Below are 27,826 nucleotides of genomic sequence, written 5' to 3'. Positions count from 1 at the left end.
ATCCGGCGATTTATATCAGAAGTCGTATAGTTTTATTCATTCGAATGACTGTTTTATTTTCAGCGAAACATGGTGTTGCATGGTAAAATATCATTTTAATTTTAACATAGTTTCAGAATTAACATTGAATATTACCGTTCAACAAGACATTTGTGAAGGTATGAATATATCATTATGAATATCAGTATGCACTAATGGATTATTTGGAACTCGACAAAGCATTAAAATATATAACAATTTATAAGACAATCAATATTACTAGATATCTTCAAAGTCGGCTTATATTTACAAAGAAATTCCATGATATTAGGTTTTCGTTTACTGTATTGTTTTATATGGAGTATTAAAAGTTGTGGAAAGCGTATGATGACATGCAAATATCCGACCTCCGCACAAAACTTTTGCGATGGAAATGCACATTTAATTTAATATATATTTTGTGCCTCAGAAACATGGAAAACTATCCATTGCCTTAAACAATCAGGCCTAAAGTTTAAAATGTTAGACAACAGTATCAAAGTGTCAATGCTTCTTTTTCACTTCGTAAGGTAAGACTAGCAACTTAATATTGTTTATTAAATTCATAAAATGTTTGACTAAGTAAATGTTATTACAATTTCTGTATTGGATACATCAACCAGGGAAGAGTGAATGAGCAGGTAGGTAATTGATTATGTCTAAAGACTTCGTCTATCCACATATATATGATTTAATAATTTGCTGATCAAATAGAAATTCAAAATATTGATTTTATCTTAAATAGCATATACATTAATTTCAGACGATGACACGTAATTGAGAAGACAAACATTTTAATTCTAATATAAGTGTTAATGGCTATATTTATTGCTCACAGTGCAAAGTAGTCTTGGATTATATTATAACTTTTTTTTTACTTATCAAATTATATTTGAAATATTTCAACCGTACCGATACTTGAGAAATCAATTATGACGTTGATACTACGACTACTACTACTACAACTACTACTACCAATAATGATGATGATGATAATAATAATAATAATAACAATTATAATAATAATAATAATTACAATAAAATGAATAATGATAATCATGATTAAAATAAGAATATTATAATGATATATAAAAACAAAAAAATATTTTAAAGCTCTTCAATTGAAATATTAAAATCAAAAATTGGTATAATTTTCTCTTAGAAGTACATCAATATAAGAAATTAAATACTGATGTATGTGTAGATTTGTCTTCAGATACATTCTTTTAAAATCGTACTCGGTATTTCATCTTGTTTTTACACTGAGGGAAAATGAAATTGTACAATAATAAGAAAACTCCAATCACGGAACAGTACTATTCAGAGATACAATATTTTTGTTGTTGTTGTTGTTGTTGTTTTATTTTAATAAAAGTAATGATTATTATTGTTTTAATAATACTGATGATGATTATAAATCGGAATAATTATTTCAATAATATACCATCGGAAGCAAAAGAGATGATATTGATATCAATAATAATAAATCTAACAATGAGATAGAAATAAACTAAACATTTATTAAATATATACAACATTCATATGTATTTGGACAATATAAGCTTTTTAATTTACTTACCAGTTATAATATCTATTTAAAATTTAGCGAAAAAGTTTTGAAATGCTGAATATTGCGACAAAAACAATTTACAAATAAAATTACAACTTAGACCATCTGTAAATCTATTATATATTATAGACTATGACTATAAAAGGATTGTATATAACAACAACTGTTTATGAAATGTATCTAAAATTATTGTTTCAATGTTGTATTTTTCATGGTAGTATCCTCAGATTATTCACATAGTATAAAGTCATTTGCCGTATTGACGCGAAACAAAGCAATCCGTTTGTTTAAGACCAAAATTAAATAGAGAATTCGTTTATACAGGTTTACAAATGTATGCTCTTAATTTATGACGACTGTAAGAATACCAAACTATCATCTCATTGACACTTATTTGAAAAGAGCAAAACAGATTAACCTGAGAAAACAGTTATCAAGCTCAATAGTATCACTGGTCGGTCAAATATTACAAAGATTTTTACTGGCTGGCAAGTTTTATTCTTGTTCCTAACTCTTACCGCAAGGCCGAACCAATGATAATACTAATAACCTTATACCATTTTCTAATTGTATGTCTGTTCTTACACACTATAACGACTCCTATTCCTTTTTTCCTTACATATTTAATATAAATATTGCATTTCTGAGAAGGTGGTATGAAACATGTTCACCACGAGGAATGTGAACTATTAATATTGATAGAGGCATTAGCCGAGGTTGATATTCATACTTAGAGGGGTAAACATTTTATATCACCCTTTCTGGAATGCAGTTCTTATTTTATTATACCGAAAACAAATAAAATGTCTAAACATTTATATGAAAAATCAAAATGAATGTTTAAATACGCCATTTGAAATAATCAATGAAATAGAATAGTAGAACATTAATAATAATAATATATTTTATTTGTGTGGAGCCTTTTTTGTCCGGTAAAGACTTGAAAGAGGTCATCCTCGATCCGAAATTATGGCGAATTTGTTGAGCTATTTTGAAATTATGGCGAATTTGTTGAGCTATTTTGAAATTAGAGATATTTTGTAATAATGGCGAAATTGTTGTCCTATTTTCATTTGTAAGTCTGTCATAAGACGAACGCTTTACAAGAAAATATCAATAAGCGTCTGGTCAACTTGGACCGTTGCTGTCTCTTGTGTGTAAGAAATAACAGTTTGTCAATATAAGGTATTTGTATCTTCCCGAATATTTAAACCTCTGCAACAGTCATCACATTTTTTCTAAATCAGACAGACAAATAGGTGGACAGGTAGACACACAGAAAGACCGGGGTATACTTTAATCAGCTGAAGTGAAGTTTTTTAACCGTTGACTTGTCAAATATCAAGTCATTTAAGCCTTGTTTTCCAAACAAAGATGGTACGTCAAAATGACGTCAAAATGATGTACGAAGGTAAGAGTACATTATCAATATATGGATCAGAATAATCTATTTTTCTATCTTAAAATGCCTGAATCTCATCAAAATTGTAATAAATGAAAGATGAATGTTTAAGATTGATGCATTTTCTACCTGTTTATACCCATTTGGTAGAGAGTAATTTTCTACATCTATAAGTTTTCAGTTCAAGTGGATCAATCATATTTTATGCATATAAAAATGCAAAATCAATTAGTGTTTATGAAGATTTTCAATAGAATAGGTAAAAAATGATTAAAAGCGTAAAAAGACACATATGCGTTTCAATACTTTTGTATCTACGCATATACTGCAATGTAGATCACACTGTTACAACGACTCGTGATACTTGTCACTTTGCTTATTTTTCATAACATTCTGCTTGATGACATTGTATATACGGGGATAATACGCCTTGCAAAATGTTTCCTCACACTACGGGTTATTTCTTTTTCATAAAAGTCTGTTTAATTTGTGTATTCTTATCAAGGTATTGCCATGTTTTGGCTGTACGCAATTAAGTTTGTCGCAATGGTAGTACCATTGGCTGCTATAAGAAATGAATAGGGCCTATTGTTATTTGCTGTTTGATCAACATTTTCCGTAACCGTCTTTTTCCCCTTGATTTCTCTTCAAACATAAGGCAATATCATGTATGTTAAACGTAATTCGAAATACCCTAGAAGATAGTATTACGAACATTCAAATCTTCAAATTATCTTTTGATTAATTTTTAACTAACCGTCACAAAACGATTTTATAAACCCTTCAGAACATCTTAGGTATAACTATGGCAATATTTCCATGTATAATACTCCTCATAAAATAAACAAACGTGTTTGTAAACATGGACGGTTCCAAACTGAGGGGGTTCCATGCTAAAAAATAATGACAAAATACAATACATATCGCATATCCGTAGCCCCGACCAACATATACACCGGGCCAGTCTATTTCTATTTTAGTACAAGAAACCTGTTGACCCATTTAAACTAGGAGTAAGCATTTTACAATATCGGGAAGAAAACATTGAAATTGAGATTTTGTCCGATGTTTACATGTACGGAAAATACATTCTTGGCCATAAAATTGAAATTGTAAAATTGTCACAGGAAAAAGGCCCTATGCCTTAAACAGTTTCGCTGGCTATGTATCTTTTTACCCGCAGAACATTTTGTAAAATATAACTAGAAACTTTAGCTATATCAATATGTACATGCTGTTCAAATGTTCAATTTAGTTATGATTTTATGTTAGAATCGTTTAAACAATGTTAAACTATTTAGAGAATAAAAAATATATACTTTATGTTACTTGTTGTTCCTTCTCAAGGGAAGGAACACTTATGGTGAACAGGTTACACTTGACTGAGTATGTAATGGATACAAGGGTATCGTCAAAGGAATTCGATTTCCCATAGGGCGCCGCCATCTTGGACTCATGCATATTCATTACAAATAGACTCTAGCCCAATATGTGTTTACGCATAATCAATCTTTATTTCAGTCATTAGTACAATAAAACTACGTAAAATAACAGAATAACAAGACACAATACTAAAGTTTAAATCATGTAACTCCTCGATTGAATATATCATAGTAAAGAATCGAGATTAATGAAATGAATATGCTTCATCTCAAAATAGACTCCCGCCAAAAAAAATTACGTAATGAAATTGTCCCTGGTCACGTGATTTTTTTTAGCTTCTAACGTTTCAGATTTGCAAGTGCTTTCTTTTGCGTACTTTTTGACTCTTTCTGAATTGTTTTTCGAATTGTAAATGCACGTATGAAATGTCTTTGTGTTAAGTGTACAGGTACTCGCTGGCCAGTGTAGTCGCGTGATGAAAATATTCCGAAGTGAAATACAGACTGCAAGACAAATGCTATCAAATAGCATAATATGTACTGTACTTGCTTTATTCAAAAACAACTTTGGGTTATGATAAAACTGTTAATACTTAGATTAGTTCTTTAATAGTTGTTTGCACCACACACGACAGAACATATTTTTCTCATTGCATTATTAAACATTTGTAACATTATGCTAAAACAATATCCCTTAAAAGGAATATTTTATATGCGCTAGAAGCAACCTTTTGGTAAGCTAAACCTTGTACAACATAGATACTATTTGATCCACCTAATTCGTAATAAGCAGTTTTATTTTGTAGGAATCAGATATGAACTAAACATCATTCCAGAGAGTGATAGAAGAAACATTTTTTTGTTTCTAGACGTCTTCGTTTACGTGCCTTTGCTCCGTTACCATCGTGTTTTTGTATCGCTCCATTCCCATCATGTCGTAGGTAGCATCATCTTTCTGTCTGACATTCGCAACATAGAATGCTTTAAACGCAGGTAGATTCTATTAAAGAGAATATTTTCTAAATATCAACTTCAACAGAATATACAAAGGATATCTTAATAAAAGTCATACCTAATTGTAAAACTATTTCAGTACTACAAACTAAATAATAAGGTTAAGGATCTAAGCCCACACTAAGGGACATTCGGACGACTCAAACTTCAGTGTCATGTTCGATCGCAAATTTTGCACTAAAATGACCATGTGCGTGGAAAATTTCATCAAATTAGTCATTATTAAAACTACGGTAATTTCTATCCAAATAAACTTTTTTATAATACGTTTTGTTGGCTCGTACAATCGCTAGTCTTGTTATAAGGACAGAATAAACGTAATTTTGCCATAATATAAATACAAATACAAATACATTGCATTTATATTGCGCAAAAATTATAAAATGTTCTATTGCGCTTTAAAATTACATAATACAGAGTTAAAACATATACATTCAAAATATGAACAGGATTCTAGAACTTAGATTTATTCATATACAGTGGAACCTTCTTAATCCGAACCCTCTAATGGGGAAACCTCTCTAAACTGAACAAACTGTTTGGTCCCTAATATTCGTATTCATTCTCTATTGCAAAAGTACCCTTGTAATCCGAAACCTCTCTATTCCGAAAACCGAACAAACTTTTGAGATTTTTGTATCAAATTACTTTAAAATTTACCCTTCTAATCCGAACCTTTGTCATAATTATCAATGACAGTAATAATATACAATAATGATAATTCAGGAGAAATTGTACTTTGTAATTTTTTAACAACCAACATATAATTTTGATTTCTTTTTAAAGTTTAAATTACATCCGATAGGAATTTGTAATTATTTTTTGGTTATAAGCGAGTCAATTTACTTGTGACGACGTACGTCTGTATTTTACTCCAAGTTAAAATACATAAAACAGCTGAATTTTCTCTCATATCTATCTTTAAGCTACAGTTCAAAAACTTATATCCATATCTGCGTAATACAAATACATTCGATACTAGACAGTATCTGTTTCTTTTAATAGCAAAATGTATGAAAGAAGAAAGAAAAACGACGTTTTCAAATTTTTAAATTTGTGGAAATTGCCACTTCCATGTAATTTTCGAAAAATGCCGTGAAATATTTTTACCATTCCTATACAACGTTTTTTAGTGAAAACGGGAGCAACGTCACTTCAAAGTCGGGTATGGCTAGCTTATCAAAAATAACAAAAATATTGAAAAGTGAAAGTTTTTAATATTTTGACATTTTTTCTAGAATTATCCTTTCCTGAATATATAAAAACTTTGCGAAATTATTTCGAGCCGTTTTTCAGTAAATTTGACAAAGACATAGTGTGTGTGGAAAAGAATATTAAATGAAATAAGATTAATTATTTAAAAACTAGACTGGCTCCCGTCCCTATGTTAGTTCTTCTTTACATATATTACAAGTTTTATTTAGTAAGAGGGAGGTTACTCTAGCCGGTTGTTTCTACGTTGATATTTTTTATTGCCCCTGGCTCCGAACATAGGTTCAGCCATCAGATAAAATGTGCTATTTTAGAGGCTTAAAATTTAATTATAAAATGTTTGCATTATTTATATAAAAAATAACCATGCAGCCAGGGAGCCAGGCTATTTAAAGATCCACACGAATAACGTTTCTTTGTATTCATGATAGTAATATCATAATTTGCATAAAATGAAAACAAGTATTATACACACTGACTGACAATTAGCCCAAGACATGTGCTTATGTATAACATTCATTGAATTATTATGATGTGTATAACAATCAAATGCTATTCTGTGCATTTATACGGGTATAGGGGGTTCTTTCAAATACATGAATTGGGCTAGCGATTCTTGGATGATTTGCAAGAAGACCAAATGCGGTTTATACCCGTATAAACACACAAAAATAGCATTCAATTCTTATATTTACATTTTTTTTGTAGTAACTTGCTACAAAATAAGTGGTTTACTTTCCATGAGTAACTGAAAGTCAAGATATATATCAGGATATCGATCTTTTAAACATCTAAATAGAACAGCCAAAAAGACCTGTAATTCGCCTTCCAATAAAAATACAGTTCCTGGATTTTATTTAAAATATTGTTCAAGCCAGTTAAAAATCATTTAGTCATGCCGATTCAATTTTGATATTAATCGTCAGAAAAATTAGATTTAACTACAATTTGCGGCTCTTTTTTGAAATTTTGGCGTCAAATTTTGAAAGAATTTTTCGAATGACGCCATTTTATGTTTTTGGTAAATGACATATGATTGCGCGCGCAATTTTGCGGAAAGGAACATCCTTGATATCATTACGCCAATGTTGTTTATACGAAAAAAAGTATTTTTCTTTCCATACAAAATATATTGTGAATTAAAAAATTTTTTAAGTTTATACCACTATGTTTCTAAAACTATGCTGAAACGAGGTTGACTGTTTGCAGAACACATTAATTTAACATTAACCCTGCTAAATTCCTAAAATGGACTGGTCCATCATTCAATTTGGGCAGTACGACTTATTATTTGAAGGGGTGTCCAGTAAAAATTCACCAACTAAATAGCAAACAATGCAGACCATGATCAACCTGCACGGATAAAAGGTAGTTAGCCTGAATCAGGTTTGACTCTACATATTAATTGTACTAGATATTTTAAAAACAATAAACAACAGTAAATAAGTTCTATTGCAAAGTCATACAACAAATTGTTTTCCAGTGCAAAGTTAGTTTCAATAGACCTTGAAGAAAAAGTGTGTTTTTAATGATCTTTTGAAAGCATCCAAACTTTTAGCGTCTCTAATGGTAGCCGGAAGAGTATTCCATAACTTCGGTGCAGCTGATAAAAAACTACGATCACCGTGCCTCACAGTTTTGCTTTTTGGAACAAGTAGTTGTTTTAGTTGTTCTTGGATCTCAAATTTCTTGCTGGCTGATAGAGTTCTAGCAAGTCTTTAACATAGATCGGTGATTGTTCATGCAATGCTTTGTATGTGTGAACTAGAATATTAAAGTCCACTCTGTGAGTAACTGGTAACCAATGCAGTTCTTTTAAGACCGGTGTGATGTGATCAAAACGCGATATTCTCGTTATGATTCGAGCTGCAGTGTTCTGAAGATTTTGAAGTCTATTCAGCAAGGACTTCGGCACACCATACAAGAGCGCATTGCAACAATCAAGGCGTGAAGTGACGAGTGAATTTACTAGCGATTTTGTTGCATCTGTATTTAGATATTTCCTGATGTGGCCTATTTGACGTAGCTGTCCGTATCCTGATCTACAAACTGAGTTAATAAGTTTTTCCATGCTCATTTTGGAGTCTAGAAAAGCACTATGATTCCTTACACATTGAGATGGTTAATGTTCTCTTCTCCAATTTTCACAGAAACCGATTCAATATGTTTTTCGTTTCTTTGAGAGGAAAATACAATGACTTCAGTTTTATCGGCATTGATTTTTAACATGTTGCTGTTCATCCAAGATACAATTTCTACGAGACAGTTTTCAACACAGCGTAAAGTATCATTCTGAGAGACCGGACTTTTTGGTTTGAAAGATAAATAAAACTGCCCATCGTCGGCTTAAAAATGGTGATTTAGTCCATGTTTCTGGCATATTGTACCAACTGGTTTAGTGTGCATTGTGAAAAATTTAGGTCCGAGAACGGACACCTGTGGGACACTGTATGTCAACTGGTTTTAACAATTCACTATCTATGGTCACAGTTGTGTAGCGGTCGTTCAGATATAAAGTTATCCATTCGAGTGGTTTCCCTGCGATACCAAAGTGGTCGTGTAGGCGGTGCAGTAGTGTCTTGTGGTCGATAGTATCGAAAGCAGCTGATAGGACTCGACTAAATCCGAAAAAATAACAACAATAAGACCCAGTTGTAACAGGAGTATTAGTCTTTTTTTTTTTATTTAAACAATGTTTTTAGACGAATAGATTTTCCAAAAACACACGGAAAGAAAAGTACTTTTGGGTGACAAATATGTGTTTTTATCTCGTGGCCGCACACTTGTCACCTTGGTACTTCCGTATTTGTGTTTATAAACTGTGATATCAGAAAGACGTTTGTGATATTTTTTCTGACAGCCTTGGGTATAAAGTTTCTTACAAGAAGTGTTATTGTAAAAAAAACAAAGAAAAATATCAAACAGGGAATGTAGAGATAGTACCTAAGTTTTTCAAATCATAGGTTTGAAGTTAAAAAGCTTTGAAATGAAGAGAAATGTCCATATATTTCTCAAAAACAGAAATATAGACAATATTTTAACCAGAAGTGCGGAGTTATGAGCATTTAATATTTTCATGATAACGAAAATTTTGTGATCAAGGAAATGTAACTCTTCTTGAACATGGAGAGCATAAACATCAAAGGGGCATAATATAGTCAATATTTTCTAATTGGGTGCATTTGATTTAACATTCAACTTTGATCTGGATTGCTAGATACTGATCCATGATACTGTGTGCTAAAAATTTAGAACATCTGGAACAGTCTATTAACAGCAAAACTATGCTTTAGCAGAATCTAAAAAGAGTTAAGCTCTAACTGGGACTCGAACCCAGGACCTCTCACCCCTAAGGCAGACACTCTACCACTTCCCTATAACAGCAGTAGCTAATAGCTATGCAGTTTAATTGCTGGATTACATTGCGTGAACTGGAACAATAATCGGTGAATTCCGGATTATCGGCGTCTAACGGCAATTTTTGTGTAAAGAAAAAATATAATCTAATGCTGCCAACGTCATAATTGGTCAAATCTGCCCAAATTTCTCTGACGTGTTGTTCAGAGTATGAACTTACTAACTGGCAGTACCAGTAAAATATTACTTACACTGAATCTTTTATATTTGCCCTTTTGCAGCTGCCGAACGGCAAAGACGATGAGATTTGTCCAAATATAAGTAATTATTTTACCAGTTTTGAGAGGATTTCAATTGATGGGAAATTACAGTTACAAACTAAATACCTTTCTGCAACACATGGAGTCATTAGCATTCACTGTCAATCAGTATTATGACTGAGATCGACTGTCATTCATTCATTTCAAAGTTTCATAGACAGAGTCCGTTGTTTACATTTTTATCGTAACCGGTGCACTTGTAAAAATCACTTTAGTTTGAAAAATCAAAGTATGCGAAGAGCTATGGTACGGTCTCTAGGGAATGCCACGCACCAAAAGCGCAGCCTCCTCAAAACGAACCCCCCAGCACGCAACCGCGTGCACCACACACACACACACACACACACACACACACACGCACACACACACACTCAAAGCTTACACATCAGGACAAAACGAACAACACACACACACTCAAAGCCAACACATAAGGACAAGACGAATAATAAGCATACACACACGCGCGCACACAAAGTCAACACACAAGGACAAAACGAACAAACAAAGGAACACAGTGGGGCACCGCCTTGGAACGGTCAGTGGCAAAAACACCACTGGGAAGCTTAAACCGGTTTATTGTGCGCACCCAACCTCACTCTTACCCCCACCATGTTCCAAAGACATGGGACAGTGTAAATAAAAGTAATCCCCTCCAGGTGAATCTCTAACACACGTAATGGAAATAAAAAGGCATGGCATGTAAAACACAAAAATGCTCATGTATAAATATATAAAAAGCAAACCTTAAGAACCAAAAACGTATGTACTCAATGCCTTTTCAGAAGACAGAGCAACAAGAGAAACACCCTTAAGGGCCCGACGAAACAGGCCAGAAGACAAATATCAAAACAGTTCAGTCCTGGTAGGATTTAAAAACTGCTCATCATAGAGTCCTCCCCCTCTTCCGTCAGACGCAGTCAAAGAAATTATATTTGTTCACAACAAAAAAAAAAAAAAAAAAAAAAAAAAAAAATAACGCATTTTTAGAGGCGTTTATCATTTACAGCGTCATTGTCATAGGATTTTTGTTTGGTAAGCAGTTGCTTTGAATTATCAATACTTAATTACTTTGAAAGCGGAATTTGTTTTGTTAGGCTAAATTGAGACATGTGTTCAAATTGCTTCTAATGTTTTAAATTTCGTGAAAATGAAACAAAACGTTAGTATATGGTAGTAGATTAGAAATGAGCCGCGCCATGAGAAAACCAACATAGTGCGTTTGCGACCAGCATGGATCCAGACCAGCCAGGATCCATGCTGTTGGCTTTCAAAGCCTATTGCAATGAGAGAAACCATTAGATGCGCAGGCTGGTCTGGATCCATGCTGGTCTCAAACGCACTATGTTAGTTTTCGCATGTTGCGGCTCAAATTTGTTATGACATTTCATTTGGTTATAGACTCAATAGATAAAGGTCTACTGTTCAATGCGCATTTTTCGTAACATTTTTTTTTCTTAATTTCTCTTTAATTATAAGACATAAGCATTCATGTTACACATCATTTTAAAGACCACTGAGTATTACGCATTTTCAAAATACCTTGATTACGTTTGATCGCCAATAAAGAACACCATTATTAATTCAATTTTGACTTTATTTTCAAATGTCTTATTATAAGAAATGTTGGGCGGCTCATTTATAGGTCTTATAGCGGCTTTCTAGCTTTGATGGTTGAGGCAGACCCCAGGTGCCCCTCCATATTGGCGGGCACCTTGGTAGAACCACCGACCTCACACTATGTACCCGGATAATCCTAACTCTGTTCAGCGACCTTAACTCAGTGCCAACATGGCTGACAGAAAGGCGATGTATGTAGTTAATTTCCCTGTCGTTTTTCATGTTTTTATGTTAGTATGCAATGTTAGCGTAAAACTTTTGATAGCCATAATATCCAGTATTGATAACATGTTTTGTGTACTAAATATTTCAATCAACAAGTCACATTATGTGGCTTGAATTCATTAAAATGTACTCAAAGAAGTCTTCAAAATGAACATGTTTCATGTTTCTAACTGCTTTTAGTACCAGAAATTGCAATAAGACCTTACTTATCAACTGTATTAGTTAAAAAACGTCTCTTAGACTATGTTTAACAATATCAAAGTTTGAAATTTTTATAGCGACAAAACTGTATTGATTATGAAGTGGGTTTAGATTTGCAGATAATTCCTGACTGGTATAGGAAACAGTGCTGGATAAATACGAACTTAGAATGGATAAACACCTAACCAAACGAAAACATAGCTGTTCGTCTGTGCTTTATGCATGAATTATAGATGCTCGAAGTTCTTTGATCCACCCACCCCTGCAGGGATGTTTGATTCCTATATCCAACTTGTCCAGCTCGTGAATTTTTGCCGGCAGACAAGTGCATTTTACATTCTGTGTGTCCGCGGACAAGCAGAAGTTTTCAGGTATAAAATGAGAAAACAAAAAATATCATTTAGATTGTGTGTTGCTTCACTGCGGGGAATCACATGATCAAAATAATCTCTAAACCAAATATAAAAATATGAATAATATGGGATAATATTGAAGAATCTTTTGCTGTAAATTTAAAATATACCCTCTCATATGCCGACATACATGTATCCTAAATCTACATAGATTTCAATTACAATAACCTTTTGATTATCTGGAACACTTCAAGAAACTGATACTTATTATTTTCCCTAGTGTTTGTAATAACAGGATATCTATCATTAATGTCAACTACATGATAATTTAACAATTTTCATTAGTCACAAGATAGGCTATGTTTATATTTCATATCTGATCATGACAGGAAATTTATTCATGTTCTTCAAAATATAACTTTGGTTTAGAGATTATTTTGATCATGTGATTCCCCACAGTGTGCTTCAAGTGTATGGGTGTGATAAAGATAATTTAATGTATGAAATCCGTGATATACTAGTACTTGCTGAATGTCTCGCGATTGCTGCAGTTTTAGAAAAAAACATGCATCTGTGTTTTTCAGCATCACTTTCTATGATCTGATTGGTTCTTTGGCTAGGTCTTGCGCACACTGTAACTCGGTGACTATGATTAAAATCAGAAACGTAAACAACTTAAAAAAGTATTTCGACAAGTTTGTTAGTAGAATTCAAACTGCTGAGACAATAAGTCACTGTCAAAGGAAATATGGGAGCTAGTAGTCAGCCAAATGAAAATCAAAAGCACACAGAGATCGCAAGTATGACTAAAAGCAAGTCGGAACGTTTTAAGAGTCTTTCTCTGAATTCATTTGGCTTTGCACCATTTCGTGAACAGTGTTTCCGACATGGCATCAAAAGATCCCGAACCCTGCTTGCGCGATTTCAAACTTTTATAAACTTTAAAAGGCAAATATTTTAACAGCTTATTTTTTACCACAGTTACTGTGATATGCTTTTCTTTTCATTGTCCTAAAATTATATAACTCTCAAGTCTATTTGCAGTTTCATGAAGATTTAATATTACAAATCCGAGCGAGTGAAAGTTGGCTTCGGACTAGTGGATTTTTAAGTGTCCGTGGGCAAGTGAAAAATGTGCGGATTTCCACACCCCTGCCCTGTCAGTCCATGATCACCTCCCCCCCCCCCCCCCCCCCCCCCCCCCACACACACACACTGTTCTTCCCTACATACCGTCTGAAACTATCATATTTAATAATTAATCATAAATCTAATCCCATTTAAACAATATCAAAATATTCCATTAGCACCTCTATAAAATCTCTTACACTATAAGATACACAAGATTTGAAACAAACGCAATTCTTCTAAAACAGTGTGTGTGTGTGTGAGAGAGAGATGGGGGTTACAGAACTTCGAACATCGGTGGTATTAAATAATTTCTTATATAATTATATAATACTTTTGACTTTTATATTGAATTGTTTTCGAGGGTTTATCCAGATTTTTGCAAACATTGCTATTTACATAATATTAAAATTACTGTAGTGGGCATACATATAACATCTTGTAAAATTAATGACAAAGTTTGAAGACAATACCGCTTATAAAGTAAAGTAATGTTTAAAATAATAATCAGACCATGTACTTGTCAACCCATTCATTTCTATAGAATACTTGTCAGTTAGGTGTTTGAACATGTATTGTGTCAACATGTAGTAGGTTAACAACATAGTGTAAACGGGCCTATAAAGCAGTATATTTTTGCTTTCAAACAACAAAATAGTAGAGGCATCAAAAGCATATAAGTATTTTTTAAGAGTTTTTGTATAATTTTTCATTGAAAAGTTTGCCTTGTTTGTCGGTATTCCATCTGCAAACAAAAGGGTTGATATATTTAACATGATACATTTTGAAATAAATATACACTTGATCAATGGAGACAGATATAACAACCGAAACATTCCTTTATACATCGAAATTACACAGAAAACAAAGTTGTATCGGCTTTACATCCGCCATGTTGGCACTGAGTTAGGGTCGCTGAACAGAGTTAAGATTATCCGGGCACATAGTGTGGACCTTCCTTAATCAAGTTGGATGGCTTTCTAACGTGAAGGGTTGTTATAAAATTTCTTAGTTAGTAAAGTAACATTTCCACGCAGAAAAAAGAGTAAAATTTCTAGGAAAGATTTTTTTTCGAAATTGTTATTTTGCTCGATTTTGTTCAATAGGAAAAAACTACCTGCAAAAAATTGACATTATTAAGAATATCTTTAGAATTCAAAATGATCCTACTACCAACCGCAGATACCTTTAGAATGATAAATACTTAATATCTGCAGTTCTCGAAAATCCCTGTTTTGGATTAGATGGATTAAACGGTAAGTACATTTATAACGTCAATATTAAAGTTTTAATATCTGAACAATACCAGCTTTTTTTCATCCCTTTATCATAACATAACATGTCATCAAGTGTGATTTAGAAAAAAAAAGTATAGATAGATAAGAAAATGATAAATGTGTTGCTCTCATTTTGACAGTCGCGAATGCTGCTGGACTAAGTCTTGTTGCACATTTCATTACCTCTCATGAACAGACTCAGTCAAACTGAGTCTGATATTTTTCTTATTGGTTGCATTCTATGCTTCCACGGAATCGTTTTACAGATTTTATTTGTTATTGTATATATTCTATTGTTTTCATAAACAATGTTTTAAGTATCAAAATGAATCTGTATAGGAAATGTAAAATTTTCTACATTTTTTTTTATTTCAGAATTTTACTTCCTTTTTAATTTTTATTGTAAATTTAGATTAACAAAATATATCCTTGAGAAATTGTCAACAGTTTGATACGAAAACGGAACCAGTTTCTATGAATATGAAGAACGAAAGTGATCATTATAATGCGATAGTTTTCACTTATTTGATATGTTGTTCCCTTGTGTTGATCATTTGCATTATGCATCCACGTTTAATGACGCAATAATGACCAGTGCCAAGTTATTTAAGTTCTAGAAAAAGTAAAGTGTTTGTTTATTATAGTGTCACCCTTACTGAAAGGGCCAACCAATTTGTCTTATGAGACACCTACATACATTGAACAGCATTTCTTCTATTGTCCCGGTCGCTTTTATACTGCAGAGGGACAAAGAAGATACTTTTACATATCCTTCCTTTAACACCCAATGGGTCATTAAAGTATTTGCAGCAATTGTGTTCTTTTTCTGGTAAAGATCACATCATGTAGCACCGCTAAAAGTACATATTTGTAATACTGGTCCCAATTTCATGAAAAATCTTAACTTATTGCTTAGTTAAGTCTGTTATTTTAAATGCTTGTTTTTGCCCTTCATGTGTCTTCAATGTTGTCTTTTTCATCTATATCAGAACCGTATATGACTATTTCATAGATCAAAATGCAACAGTTCGGAAGTTTACAGAAAACGAAGTGTAGAAATAAGAAATAAACTTAAACAAATACTTATGTTTGTTACATCGGGCTTAAATAGAAATATCATATTTGCATGACTGAAATAAATACTGCGGACAAATACTACTAACCATAGTATAATTTAGCTATAAATACATTGTTATAGAAAAAATCAACATGAAATAACAATAACTTATGTAAAAGCATGATTTTAAAATAACAGACTTAACTATGTAATTACTTTACTTTTTTCGTGAAATTGGAACCAGGCCTGCTTATGAACTTGATTAACGCTGGATGTCTTGACACTTGTTCCGACAGAAGCGCATGCGTAAGATATTACATGATCTTTTTGCGTGGCATTTGCGCCTATGTTTATCTTTATTTTGTATATAACAAATGTCGAGTCCGTAAAGTTGCATTTGAAGCTCAGAGCCATCATACTTTTGTTGATAAATGGGCACTGGATATTGAGCTGTGGGATTCAATAGTTTTAAACGTGTAAAAGTAAGCTCATGTCGGAAACTTAATACTGAATACTATAGTAACAATTGCTATGGAGCCATCATGACATTATTTTTATATATTTCAAGACCGCCAAATAGTCTGTTCTAGAAACATCGATATTCAACTAGCCATGTCAACTCAAGAAGTAGAAGAAGAGATCGTGGATATGTAAGTAATTGTAATTTCGTAATTTGGAATTGAAATACATTAAATTTTATTACGGTTCTGCTTTGAAATACTAGTGTTTTTTTTTCACATTTCTATTTTGTTTAATCTTAAAATTTTAAGACCGGACTATAATGAAAAAACATTCAACCAACGAACATGAGTATAATAAGAAAATATTTTCACAAAGAGATTGATTTTGATAAGAAATATACCTATGCCATTTGCCGACAAAAAGTTATATTTGTGGCGTTACCTTTCAGTAAATAATGACAAATGGCAAACGGTTTACTTTAAACTGACGCATTTTATTAAAATTCAAAATAATATTTTAGTTTCTGCGATCCGGACCACCCAAAATCGGTAGCCTTTGAAAAGGTTATAAATGCTCAAAAAGCCATTGGCGACGCGGTTGTAAAAACACCATGTCGAGTAAGTAGAATTCTGCTTATTTTAGCCTGTATTTTGGTACATTTCCTACTAATCATCCTGCAGCTATAACGAAAAATGTAGGTCACGAGACTTCGGTTAATATATCTCCATAATGTATACAAAAAAAACAAAAAAACAAAAAAAAAAAAAAACAATAAAAAAACGTTTAGCAAAATTCTGAAGGACCTAGTGTTTTCTATAATTTAAGTTAATCAATTTTTGATTTCTGCGATTGACCAATAAATGAGCCTTTGAAAGGTATAAATCCAAACATACCTAATAAACACACATTAAAAGAAATTTGTATTTTCTTTTTTTATTCCTAATCATCTGCACTTCGAATTAGTCAATTGATTTACATGTATATAAACGTGACGTGACTGTATTTAGTGTAAGTATTCGCTATACGTCTAAAATAAGGTTACAGTAACTGTAATAGAATTATACTTCAATTTTGCAGTGTTGATGCTTGAATTTTTAAGTAAAGACCGGACCGAGCGTAATAAAATTTAAGTACGAGGTTTAAAACACTTGAATTAAGAATTCAGTTCATTCGTAAACGTACAAAAAGTAAGCCTGCAGGCGACTGTATGAGAGCTTGTTTAAGAAGGTAAGCGGTGGATCTGCTTTAGGCTTATCAGGAATAAACCTTTTGTTTTCTTATGTGAAAACTCAAAATGGTATTTTACAGCGCTCGCAGTTGTCCGACATGTACGGAATGGAAATCTACACCAAGAAAGAATTTGTTCAATACACAGGAAGGTATGGTTGCTTCAGTTGTAACTTACGCTAATAAGCTAAAAGGTAGACATACGTTCAAACCTGTGAAGAACAAAAACTATATTTAGATTATCTTGACAAAAGGTCACCGTTTCAATGTAATGCGTGTGACCTATGATAAGTTTTTCTCAAAGAGCTAATTCTTATCAAAATAAAGCTTAATTTTATTAAATTGTATGGTAGAATAAAATGTTAAAAATATGAAAATCTCATACAAAAATGTATCATTTCAGCTTCAAAGAAAGAGGAGCAAGGAACAGCCTGTTGAAACTGTCTCCGGTATACAAAACAAAACATCTCATTTTAGAATTACATGTATACCCCTAACTGCAGTATTTCTAACATGTATAAATTGTACTGAATTGTGGCGAAGTATAATATTTAGACGTTATGTAAACATGGAAAGCAGCAAATTAGAAACAGGTTGTAGCTTACATTGTATCAATGTTCTGGAGCAATTTGTGAGGCTAAACAACATTGATACAACTTTTATTACTAACAATAAAACATTATGTTTTTAACAGTATATGATATGAAAATGAGTTAATTTCAGCTCGAAGGAGGAACGTGTAATAGATATTTTTCTAATTTCTTTCGTTTGTTATCACAATGTATATTTTATTATATTTTTCATATATAGAATGAAACCCACTATGTTTCTTTTGATAACATGTGATATTAGGGTCACACCTTGAAAATGATGGTCATAATTGTTGCGTATTTTGGAGAGTATAAAGCCATTACATTTGTATGTCATTGATTTATAGTAGTTTCTAGGAAATATCGCATTAATTAAAATAAAATCACTCTTTACCGTTGTCTAATAAAGACTTCTCATCAATTCTATTCTTTTAAGATTGTCTTGTTTTTTGGTGTATCAAAATCAATATATTTTAGGGAAAAACACAATAAATCATGCCCAATGTCCATTCTATTACGAATGAATCAATTTCAATGAAATATAATGCAAATACAAGGAAATAAGACGTGTCGCTTACAAGTTACAATTACATTTTTTTGCAACAAATTATGTTGTTGATTGTCTGTATATACGTATTCACTATTGTCCTTAAACATAATACATTGTTTTTATCTGTGTTAGTTACAAAATAAAGATTCAAGTTTCTTTTTAAAAACAGGACAAGTTTAGATAACTAAAAATTGTCCGTTTCCCTAATGGAGCACATTTTTTAATGACTCTCGCATGAAATTTGCAGGCGCAGAAAAAGAAAGGAGTAATAGCAGCCAGTGCCGGGAACCATGCCTTAGCATTGTCATATCATGGAAAGTGTCTCGGAATACCAGTGTATGTTGTCATGCCAACAATAGCCCCAATGATGAAAATAAAGGCGTGTGCGAAATTTGGAGCAAACATCACGATTTCTGGAGATAACATAAACGATGTAAGAAGATTGTTAATTGGGATAAATATTTGTTTGATGACACAACACAATTCTGATAATTGTATGTACAGCCGGAAAAAGGGAGAAAAAATATGCAAGCGAAAAAGCTTCAGCATTATATTTGTTATCATGGGCTATTTCCTTTATTTTCAAACTGTAATTATTTTCTAACATTGCTTTGGTTTAAAATCATTTTCTCTGCTGTATTATTTTTAGTGAAATACTCAAAAGCAAACAAAACTGATAAAAGAAAACCAGAAGAAGTAATAGAATAACATTTTTTGCAAACCAGTAATACAGTAATCTTCAATGGATCAACATACTAATCTGTAATGGTACTTGCCACTGTACGTTCAAATCCGCTTTACTAGTTACACTAAAGCGTAGATTATCAAACAATTTTGACTTAAAAGTTGATATGACATACTTGTCAAATTATCAACATTACTTGAAAGTTTGAAAGAAGACGTTTAAATGCAACAGTCGTATGACAGTAAGTAATGAAGTTTAATATAAATTTCAGTCCAAAAATATTGCGCTGAAAAAGAGTAAAGAAGGAGGACAGATGTACATAAACGGGTGAGATACGTGGTCTTTGGGAACATGTTTCAAAACTTTACTTATAAATCAGTCTCGAGCGGGACCTTACCACTTATCTGCATCTTTTTGTCAGAGCATTGGTATACATTACTATATAGCATGCTTATTTCGGTATATAAACTCGAGTTCAGGCGTATGTCTAAAACTGATATTAAGTCATGCTTGTTGTGACTTTAGTTTAGCGTGTATAAAAAGAATTAAAATTGGATTCTATGTTATATGGTATGACCATCTACAGTTTATACATATTTTTATACCCCCGAAAGGAGGCATATTAGTTTTCAACTGTCCGTCCTTTCGTCAGTTCGTTCGTTCGTTAGTTCGTTCGTTCGTCACAACGTTTACTTTTTGCATGAAGGCACTTTACTCGCAAACCACTGCACCCAGGACCTTCAAACTTCAAATGCTGATAGTATTTATTGAGTACACGACCCCTACTGACTTTAGGATCACCAAGTCAAAGGTCAAGGTCATAGGGGCCAATGTTAACTTTTTGCATGAAGGCTTTTTACTCGCGGACCACTGCACTCAGGACCTTCAAACTTCTCAAGCTGATAGTACTTATTAAGTACATGACCCCTACTGACCTTGGGGTCACCAGGTCAAAGGTCAAGGTCAAAAGGGCCAATGTTAACTTTTAGCATGAAGGCGCTTTACTCGCGAACCACTGCACCCAGGACCTTCAAACTTCAAATGCTGATAGTGTTTATTGAGTACACGACCCCTACTGACTTTGGAGTTACCAGATCAAAGGTCAAGGTCACAGGGTCCAATATTATTTTTTTTGCATGATGGCACTTTACTCGCAAACCACTGCACCCAGTGCCTTCAAACTTCAAATGCTGATAGTACTTATTGTGTACACGATCGCTACTGACTTTGGGGTTACCAGGTCAAAGGTCAAGGTCACAGGGGCCAATGTTAACTTTTTGCATGAAGGCACTTTACTCGCGAACCACTGCACCCAGGACCTTCAAACTTCACATGCTGATAGTACTTATTGAGTACACGACTCCTATTGACTTTGGGGTCACCAGGTCAAAGGTCAAGGCGCTGCGGGGGCATTTGTCACCATTGACAGCTCCTGTTGTATTTGTACTTGCCAACTTAAAACGGAATGCTACTATAATCATGTTAGATACGACCATCCAGATATAATAGCTGGACAAGGCACGATTGGCTTGGAGATTGTAGAACAGGTACCTGACCTTGATGCATGCATTATTCCTGTTGGTGGTGGCGGAATGATAGCTGGAATCGCTCTCGCTATCAAAACAAATTTTCCAAAAGTCAAGATCATTGTACGTATCAATAAATATATTTTCGATTTGAACCCATCTCTTCTGCATCCATTTTTTCACAGATGCAAAGATTCGTTCGATAGATTTTATATGTGTTTCTTCATAACATTATTTGTAATAGAAGTAATTTTTTTCCCCGTTTTAGAAATTTAAAGTATTAGTTTAATTTATCTTTTTTTCTTCGATTTATCAACTACATGTTACAACTTCAAAGAGATATCTAATGTAGGTATCAAGTGACACCTCTCCCTTTTACATTTGTTCTTATAAAACGAATGATTGATTTAAAATATCCTCGGGAACGTCTTACACAAGTTTTCCTGAAAAGTGTTTTGAACGTACGTATTACCTACTTTTGACGTATATAGAATGATATAGAAAACTTTGAGTTGATATAAAATTTACATTGTTTACAAAGAAATGTTGATATAAAGTTTTCGAATTTAGATTGTCTTCTTCTTTTTTCATCATAAGGGTGTTGAGCCGGAGAATAGTCCTGGTTTCCAAGCCGCCATGAAAGCCGGAAAACCAATATATACACCAACCACTCCTACACTTGCAGATGGTAAATTATGTTAAACAGAGCTAGTCGGAGTAATATGACATCGTTATTATTAATTTTATATTAATATCCAGTAATAAAATAACTTTACGCCATTTGGTATATTAAAGAACCACCAGCTTTTAATCATATCTTTTTGTCACATATATCTGAGTGTCATATTTATTGTAATTCATACATTGTATGTCTGAAGCACATTCTTAGATTGTAAAAAAAAGACACAAAGGGCTCTTTTCACCAGACAGGAGGGAGTTCTCAGTGACAGATGATAATTATCTTGAAAATTTAGAAGGTTTTACAGTTTTAATTTATATCTAAACTCACTCATGGATGCCTAATATCTTTTTACAAAGCCATGAATCAAATCATATGGTTCTACATACAATGAAATGAATTTAATAGAATAGAAAAGGTGCAACCTCCACAGGTCGCCCAACACGACAAAAAATGAAAATATTGCAAGCTCGGTTTGACTGAGCATATTCATGGATGACAGTGGAATTGCATGCTACTGTCTAGCCCTGGGTTGAGCAGATCTCAACATTTGCACATGTTACATAAAGAGATATTAATAGATGTGTTCATACCTCCAATGGAAACTATAATGATGCAGTAGAGAGCAATTCTATGAAAGGTGACCTATGGTTCCCGATCAAAAATGGACTGAAGCTTACTTAAATCAAGAACAATGCTAAAAGAAATTTAAAAAATATGGATATACCAGAAAGTAAGCAAACAATGTGCTATCTACGTGGTTGGTAATATATATATATATAAGTTACCGTCTTATTTTGTTATTAGCATCGAGTTCTTGATTACAGTTACTAATACTGATCTCTTAATCAATCAGTCATTTAAAACAAAAAAGTTAAAAGTGATAGATAATATGCTACAATTTACGGCACTAAATAATCACTATGTTTTTTCCCCGTTTTTGAAAATAGATGTTATGAATTGAGAACTGGAAATGAATCGTCCTAAGAGAACTATTACATTTGCACTAATTCTAGTATCACATACTGAAATTATAGAGATACAATATTCTGTATTGTCATTCTTTGGCTGTTATATTTTGGTATTTATAATTTAGGTTTGGCTGTTCCAACTGTCGGAGTGAACGCATTTGAGACTGCACATAAACTGATAGATAAAATTGTCACTGTAAAGTAAGGAACATAAACATTTATGCATGGTATAAAATCTGTTTCAAAGAAAACGTATCAATATATATATTCCTTATATAACACTGACAGCAGAAACAAGTAAAACTTATTTCTCTTGAAGGCACTGACCTCCAGATCGTGCGACAACAAAAAAAGAAAGTATTTAGAGAACAGAAAATTATTTCTATATTTCTTAAGAAGGCATTCAAACTTAGTTACTGACAGATTATAAGTTATAGAAACACATAAGAAATAGTTGTTTTAACATTTTTTCATTTAAAATTGAAAAGCTTTCGAAACGGGATACTAGAGGTAAACTGCTCTGTAAAGCTTTATATTTAATAAACTAAGTACGTATTCTTCCGTCAAGAGTAGACCGTAGGGTAGTTTTTGTTGCCGCGATTTCCAACTCTGGCATGATATTTGTTCTTGATTTGGCATTTTTAAGATAGTTTAGAAACAAACACTCCTGTTCTAATGTTCATAATACGACTAAACCAATTTTAATGAAAGGTCATTTTTCAGCGAAACTCTGGAGGTCTGTGCCTTTAATGGCTCATTTATTTATCTCAGCTTTGAGTCTTTATGCCAATGCAGTTATCCATTTTTCGCGCCGAAATGACGTCACATGTCTAAATTGTTGGAGTGAGTGTATTTTGTTTGTTTTGTTTGTTTTGGGTTTAACGCCATTTTTCAACAGTATTTCAGTCATGTAACGGCGGGCAGTTAACCTAACCAGTGTTCCTTGATTCTGTACCAGTACAAACCTGTTCTCCGCAAGTAACTGTCAACTTCCCCACATGAACCAGAGGTGGAGGACGAATGATTTCAGATACAATGTCGTTTATCAAGTCGTCACGGAGAACATACGCCCCGCCTGGGTATCGAATTCACGACCCCGCGATCCGTAGACCAACGCTACTGAGTCTATAATCACACGAGGGGCATTTCAACAGTAAACTTTTAATTTGGAAATAATTTAGTTTGTGCGGATGAATCAAATTGCGGAAGAATTCAGTAAGGAAGTTCAAAATGAATATCGCATTAATGTGAGGATCATCTGTAACAGTAATATGCCTAAATATTGAATTGATTGCTATTTTTTTCTTTCTTTTTTTGCAAGTGAGGAGAATATGGCACTAGCTATCCTGAGATGCATAGAGCTGGAGAAAGCCGTAGTGGAAGGTGGTGGAGCTGCAGGCTTAGCTGCCATCATTCAAGGACTAGTACCTGAATTGAAGGGCAAAAAGTAATGAACTTTGTGAAATACTTCAAATTCATACATACTGAAAAAATACATATAAGATACCTTTAATATTTACCCGTCCACACCTCTGCTGAGAAGAAAATTCACGTGTAAGATAAAATTAAGTCGTTATATTATTTAAGACGACTGGTTTTATGTCCGAAGTTTCAAGCTTTACTTCATAGTCAATGTTAGTACCATAGCCTACGTAATATTTTACATATGAACCTGAAAGGTATAGTTGCTCCATAAAGTATTTAAAATTCTATCAATCGTTAGGGTTGTGGTAATTCTGAGTGGAGGTAACATTGACACAACAGTGCTGGGTCATGTGATTGAGAGAGCATTAGCTACCGATGAACGACTGGTCAGATTCAGAGTCTCTGTCCGCGACAGACCAGGCGGGATGGCAGAGCTTACGAAACTTCTTGCTGATCAGAAAGTCAGGTAACTATACTGTTTAGCAAAATGTAAGTTTCGCATGAAGCAAGTTAAGTTCAGGAAGGGTTGTGCATGTAAGAGTTGTCATTTTTTTACGACTACTGTTACGGGTAATAGATGTATAAGCAAAGGGAGGTAACGCAATTTAACAAATTGACCATAATGCCTTTAAATTGTAAATGATGCAGTTTAAACTTAATAAGATAATACTTTTAAATATTAAATCTCAACAATTTATAGTATGGATATTTTTATATTTAGGTAGGAAGACAATTTCTGGTGTCATAATTTCTTTACGCTTGCAAACAATGTTAGAAGTTTTTAATACCACTTGAGTGTTCATTATTCCGGTGTTTTTTTCTCGTTGTATTGTCAACTTATGGTAATGAAACTGTTTTCCTCAAGAGAAAAAGATTACGTCATTCCAACAACTAAACTATGTATAACATGAATTTTCTTTTTTACTTAAACTTCAGCATCGTGGATATTTTCCACGAAAGACCATGGGAAAAGCATGATGTATTTGCTGCTATGGTAAGGCCAAAGATTAAATAACACGTATTTTAAGATAAACAAACATGTTTGCACACGCGCATAAAAACTAAAAAGGGTGGATAGAAATTAAAAGTTAATAGTGGGACACCGCCACCGGTGATTTAAGGTACAGATTTATTATTAGGTCTTTTTTTACAAAGATATTTTCATATGAAATTCGTGTTATAGTTCCTGGTTAAAATGCTTACACAAATCCAGTTTATCGTATTATATATTATTTTTTTTAAATTATAGACGTTTTATAGATCCAAAAATAACTTACGGAATTGATTCAATTTAGTTTAGTATTTTATTTATTTATAAAAATGTACTAACATGCAGAATAGAAGAAGAAAGATTTTATAATAATATTTTGTATATTTTGTATAATAGTTACACCAAAATTTGATGTAAAAATCAAAACCTGTGTTGATTTCGGACCTCTACTGCACGAAGAAATGAGCAAAATACATTTTGTTTTAAGTTATTAATATAATTAATGTAATTTATACATTTCGTACTTTAATAAGCGCGTTTTCACCCAAGACATAACACAAACACTTTAATATTAATCTAAACTCATTACTCAAATATATTGAAAGGATTCTACGAAGTACATGTATAACATTTATGAATTTTCATTCCTTCAGGTGAAGGTCGTTTGTGAAACACGTGATGCCAAACACAGCAAAGAGTTACACGATGCTCTCGAGGAAAAATATCCAAACAATCTAAAGTGGGGCCCGTCATATGACTAACTGAAATATATATTGAGTAACAGGATGTTATTGCATACCTAATGTCACAGATGCATCCATAAGCCATACTTATCTACGCTTCTACTTACATATTCTCAAACTGCTATAATAGTAACGGATAAAACTAACAAAGAGTGAATTTGAGAAATGTACATTATGTGTGTCATTCTAACTTTTATTCCCAGAATCATCTCTGAATTTTAATGGTGTATAACTCAACAGAGTTAGAGGATGTTTTAGGTTCCTGAACTATGTCAATGTGTGTTTTAAAAATACAGGACAAAATATAACCAATTTTAATCATATCATCTAATGAACATTATAAAATATCATTGGCTTTGATGACACCATATGGATACATGTCTTATTCATATACACATCATGAAGTTTCACTGGATATCAACTAAGTATAAATTTACCTTTCAGTGTAGAAAATATTCAATTTTTTGGAAAAGTGTGGTATTAAAAACAAAATATTGAAAGGTAAATATATACATGTAAATGTTTTTAAAGTGTGCGCGCGAACCCTGTCTAATTACATGCTATGTGCAGAAATGTTTATAGACAACATAGACATACAAATGTTATTAGATATTATGTATCACCCTTTTAAGCTAAGAAAAATGAGTAAATATGAAGCATTCCCAAACGTTTTGACCTTCAGGAATGACCTTGACATCGGGCTAACCCAACTGTAACATACGTCTTGCGCTTTGTCTTTAAGGAATAAACATTCCAACCAAGTTCCATCAATATCCTCCGATGGATTTGGATAGAAAATTAAGGTTTTTACCTAAGGCCCGCGCAATACAAACACGGGTTCGGCACGTCATCTTGTTGAAATGGAAATTTCAACTCGAGTCTTATAAATATTCTTGTTTATTGAAATGTTCTTCTAACAGATGCCTGTCATTTACTGTGCAAGCAAATATGATTTTACTATTACCGAATTATTATAAAAGATCATTAACTATTACGTACTGTGATAAATTTCATACTTCTTTTAGATTGCGTGGGATTGTTTTATTCTTTGAGACACTTCTAAACATCATTTTGCATGTTCGGAGAAGATGTTACAAAAATAGTATTTGGAGAGGAAACCTTTAAAATTGAATATCATTTTGATGAAACCGATAATAGTTTAAAGTTATTTATTTGTTTTACACTGTGAATAGCTGTTGTTTAACCTTTTTCCTTGTTTTTAAGTATTTTTCATAAAAATAGTCCTAATGAGATAAATAAGATTTGCATAAGTAAATGGTCCCTACTTTTCGAAAATTTCGAAAAGTAATCAAAACATGTATACAATATGAAATATTATTACTTTAATGTCTATCGAATAAAAAAGCCACATAAAGCATGACAAAATTAGTTGCAGTTACATAAATCGTTTCCGAATTACCATTGGGGGAAAAGATCCTTTGGAAGCATAGAAAGCAACCGAGACAATTAATAGCAGACTCGGATCGTGGGAGGTTATGAAATATGCAACACCCCTCACGCCCCTAAAGCACCGGCTTAAGTGGAATTTTGTGAATGTTCTTTATGATCCCAAAGGACAAGAACATGTAACAACACTTAGTCAAAGAAATGTTCGCTGTTTCGGTACAAAAAAAGAAAACGCCATAAATTCGACATTTATCTCCTAAGTTTATTACAAGTAATCCTTTCGCCGTTACAAAATTGTTTACTAACAGTCACAGATTTCTTGAAAATCAAAAGAAATGTTACCACGGAGGACACTTTTTAAATGGAATTTAAAGATGGAAGTCAAGCTTTGTGTCACAATTTTATTCGATTAGACATCAATAAACTGAAACAAGTCA

General features: G+C 32.8%; 1 protein-coding gene across 1 annotated transcript; it reads left to right on the top strand.

Moving 5' to 3' along the window:
* The first annotated feature begins 510 nt into the window (after positions 1-510).
* On the top strand, positions 511-27,826 carry LOC123538350 (L-threonine dehydratase catabolic TdcB-like). Its single transcript, XM_053530012.1, has 14 exons — positions 511-659; positions 16,702-16,783; positions 17,116-17,212; positions 17,904-17,974; positions 18,226-18,271; positions 19,210-19,395; positions 19,919-19,974; positions 21,134-21,296; positions 21,771-21,861; positions 22,949-23,024; positions 24,145-24,270; positions 24,547-24,714; positions 25,185-25,242; positions 25,893-27,826. The coding sequence occupies exons 2-14, from the start codon at positions 16,746-16,748 to the stop codon at positions 25,998-26,000; spliced, it is 1,284 nt and encodes a 427-aa protein (XP_053385987.1). The 5' UTR covers positions 511-659; positions 16,702-16,745; the 3' UTR covers positions 26,001-27,826.

This window comes from Mercenaria mercenaria, chromosome 18, assembly GCF_021730395.1.
Source record: "Mercenaria mercenaria strain notata chromosome 18, MADL_Memer_1, whole genome shotgun sequence".
In the NCBI taxonomy this organism is placed as follows: Eukaryota; Metazoa; Mollusca; class Bivalvia; order Venerida; family Veneridae; genus Mercenaria; species Mercenaria mercenaria.
The sequence above is the reverse complement of the archived record's forward strand: the minus strand, read 5'-3'. Positions and strand labels throughout refer to the sequence as shown.

Coding starts and splice junctions, on each gene's coding strand:
- LOC123538350 (XM_053530012.1), top strand. CDS start 16,746: ATGTCAACTCAAGAAGTAGAAGAAGAGATCGTGGATAT. Junction 16,784..17,115: donor GAAGAAGAGATCGTGGATAT/GTAAGTAATTGT, acceptor ATAATATTTTAG/TTTCTGCGATCCGGACCACC. Junction 24,715..25,184: donor CTTGCTGATCAGAAAGTCAG/GTAACTATACTG, acceptor CTTAAACTTCAG/CATCGTGGATATTTTCCACG.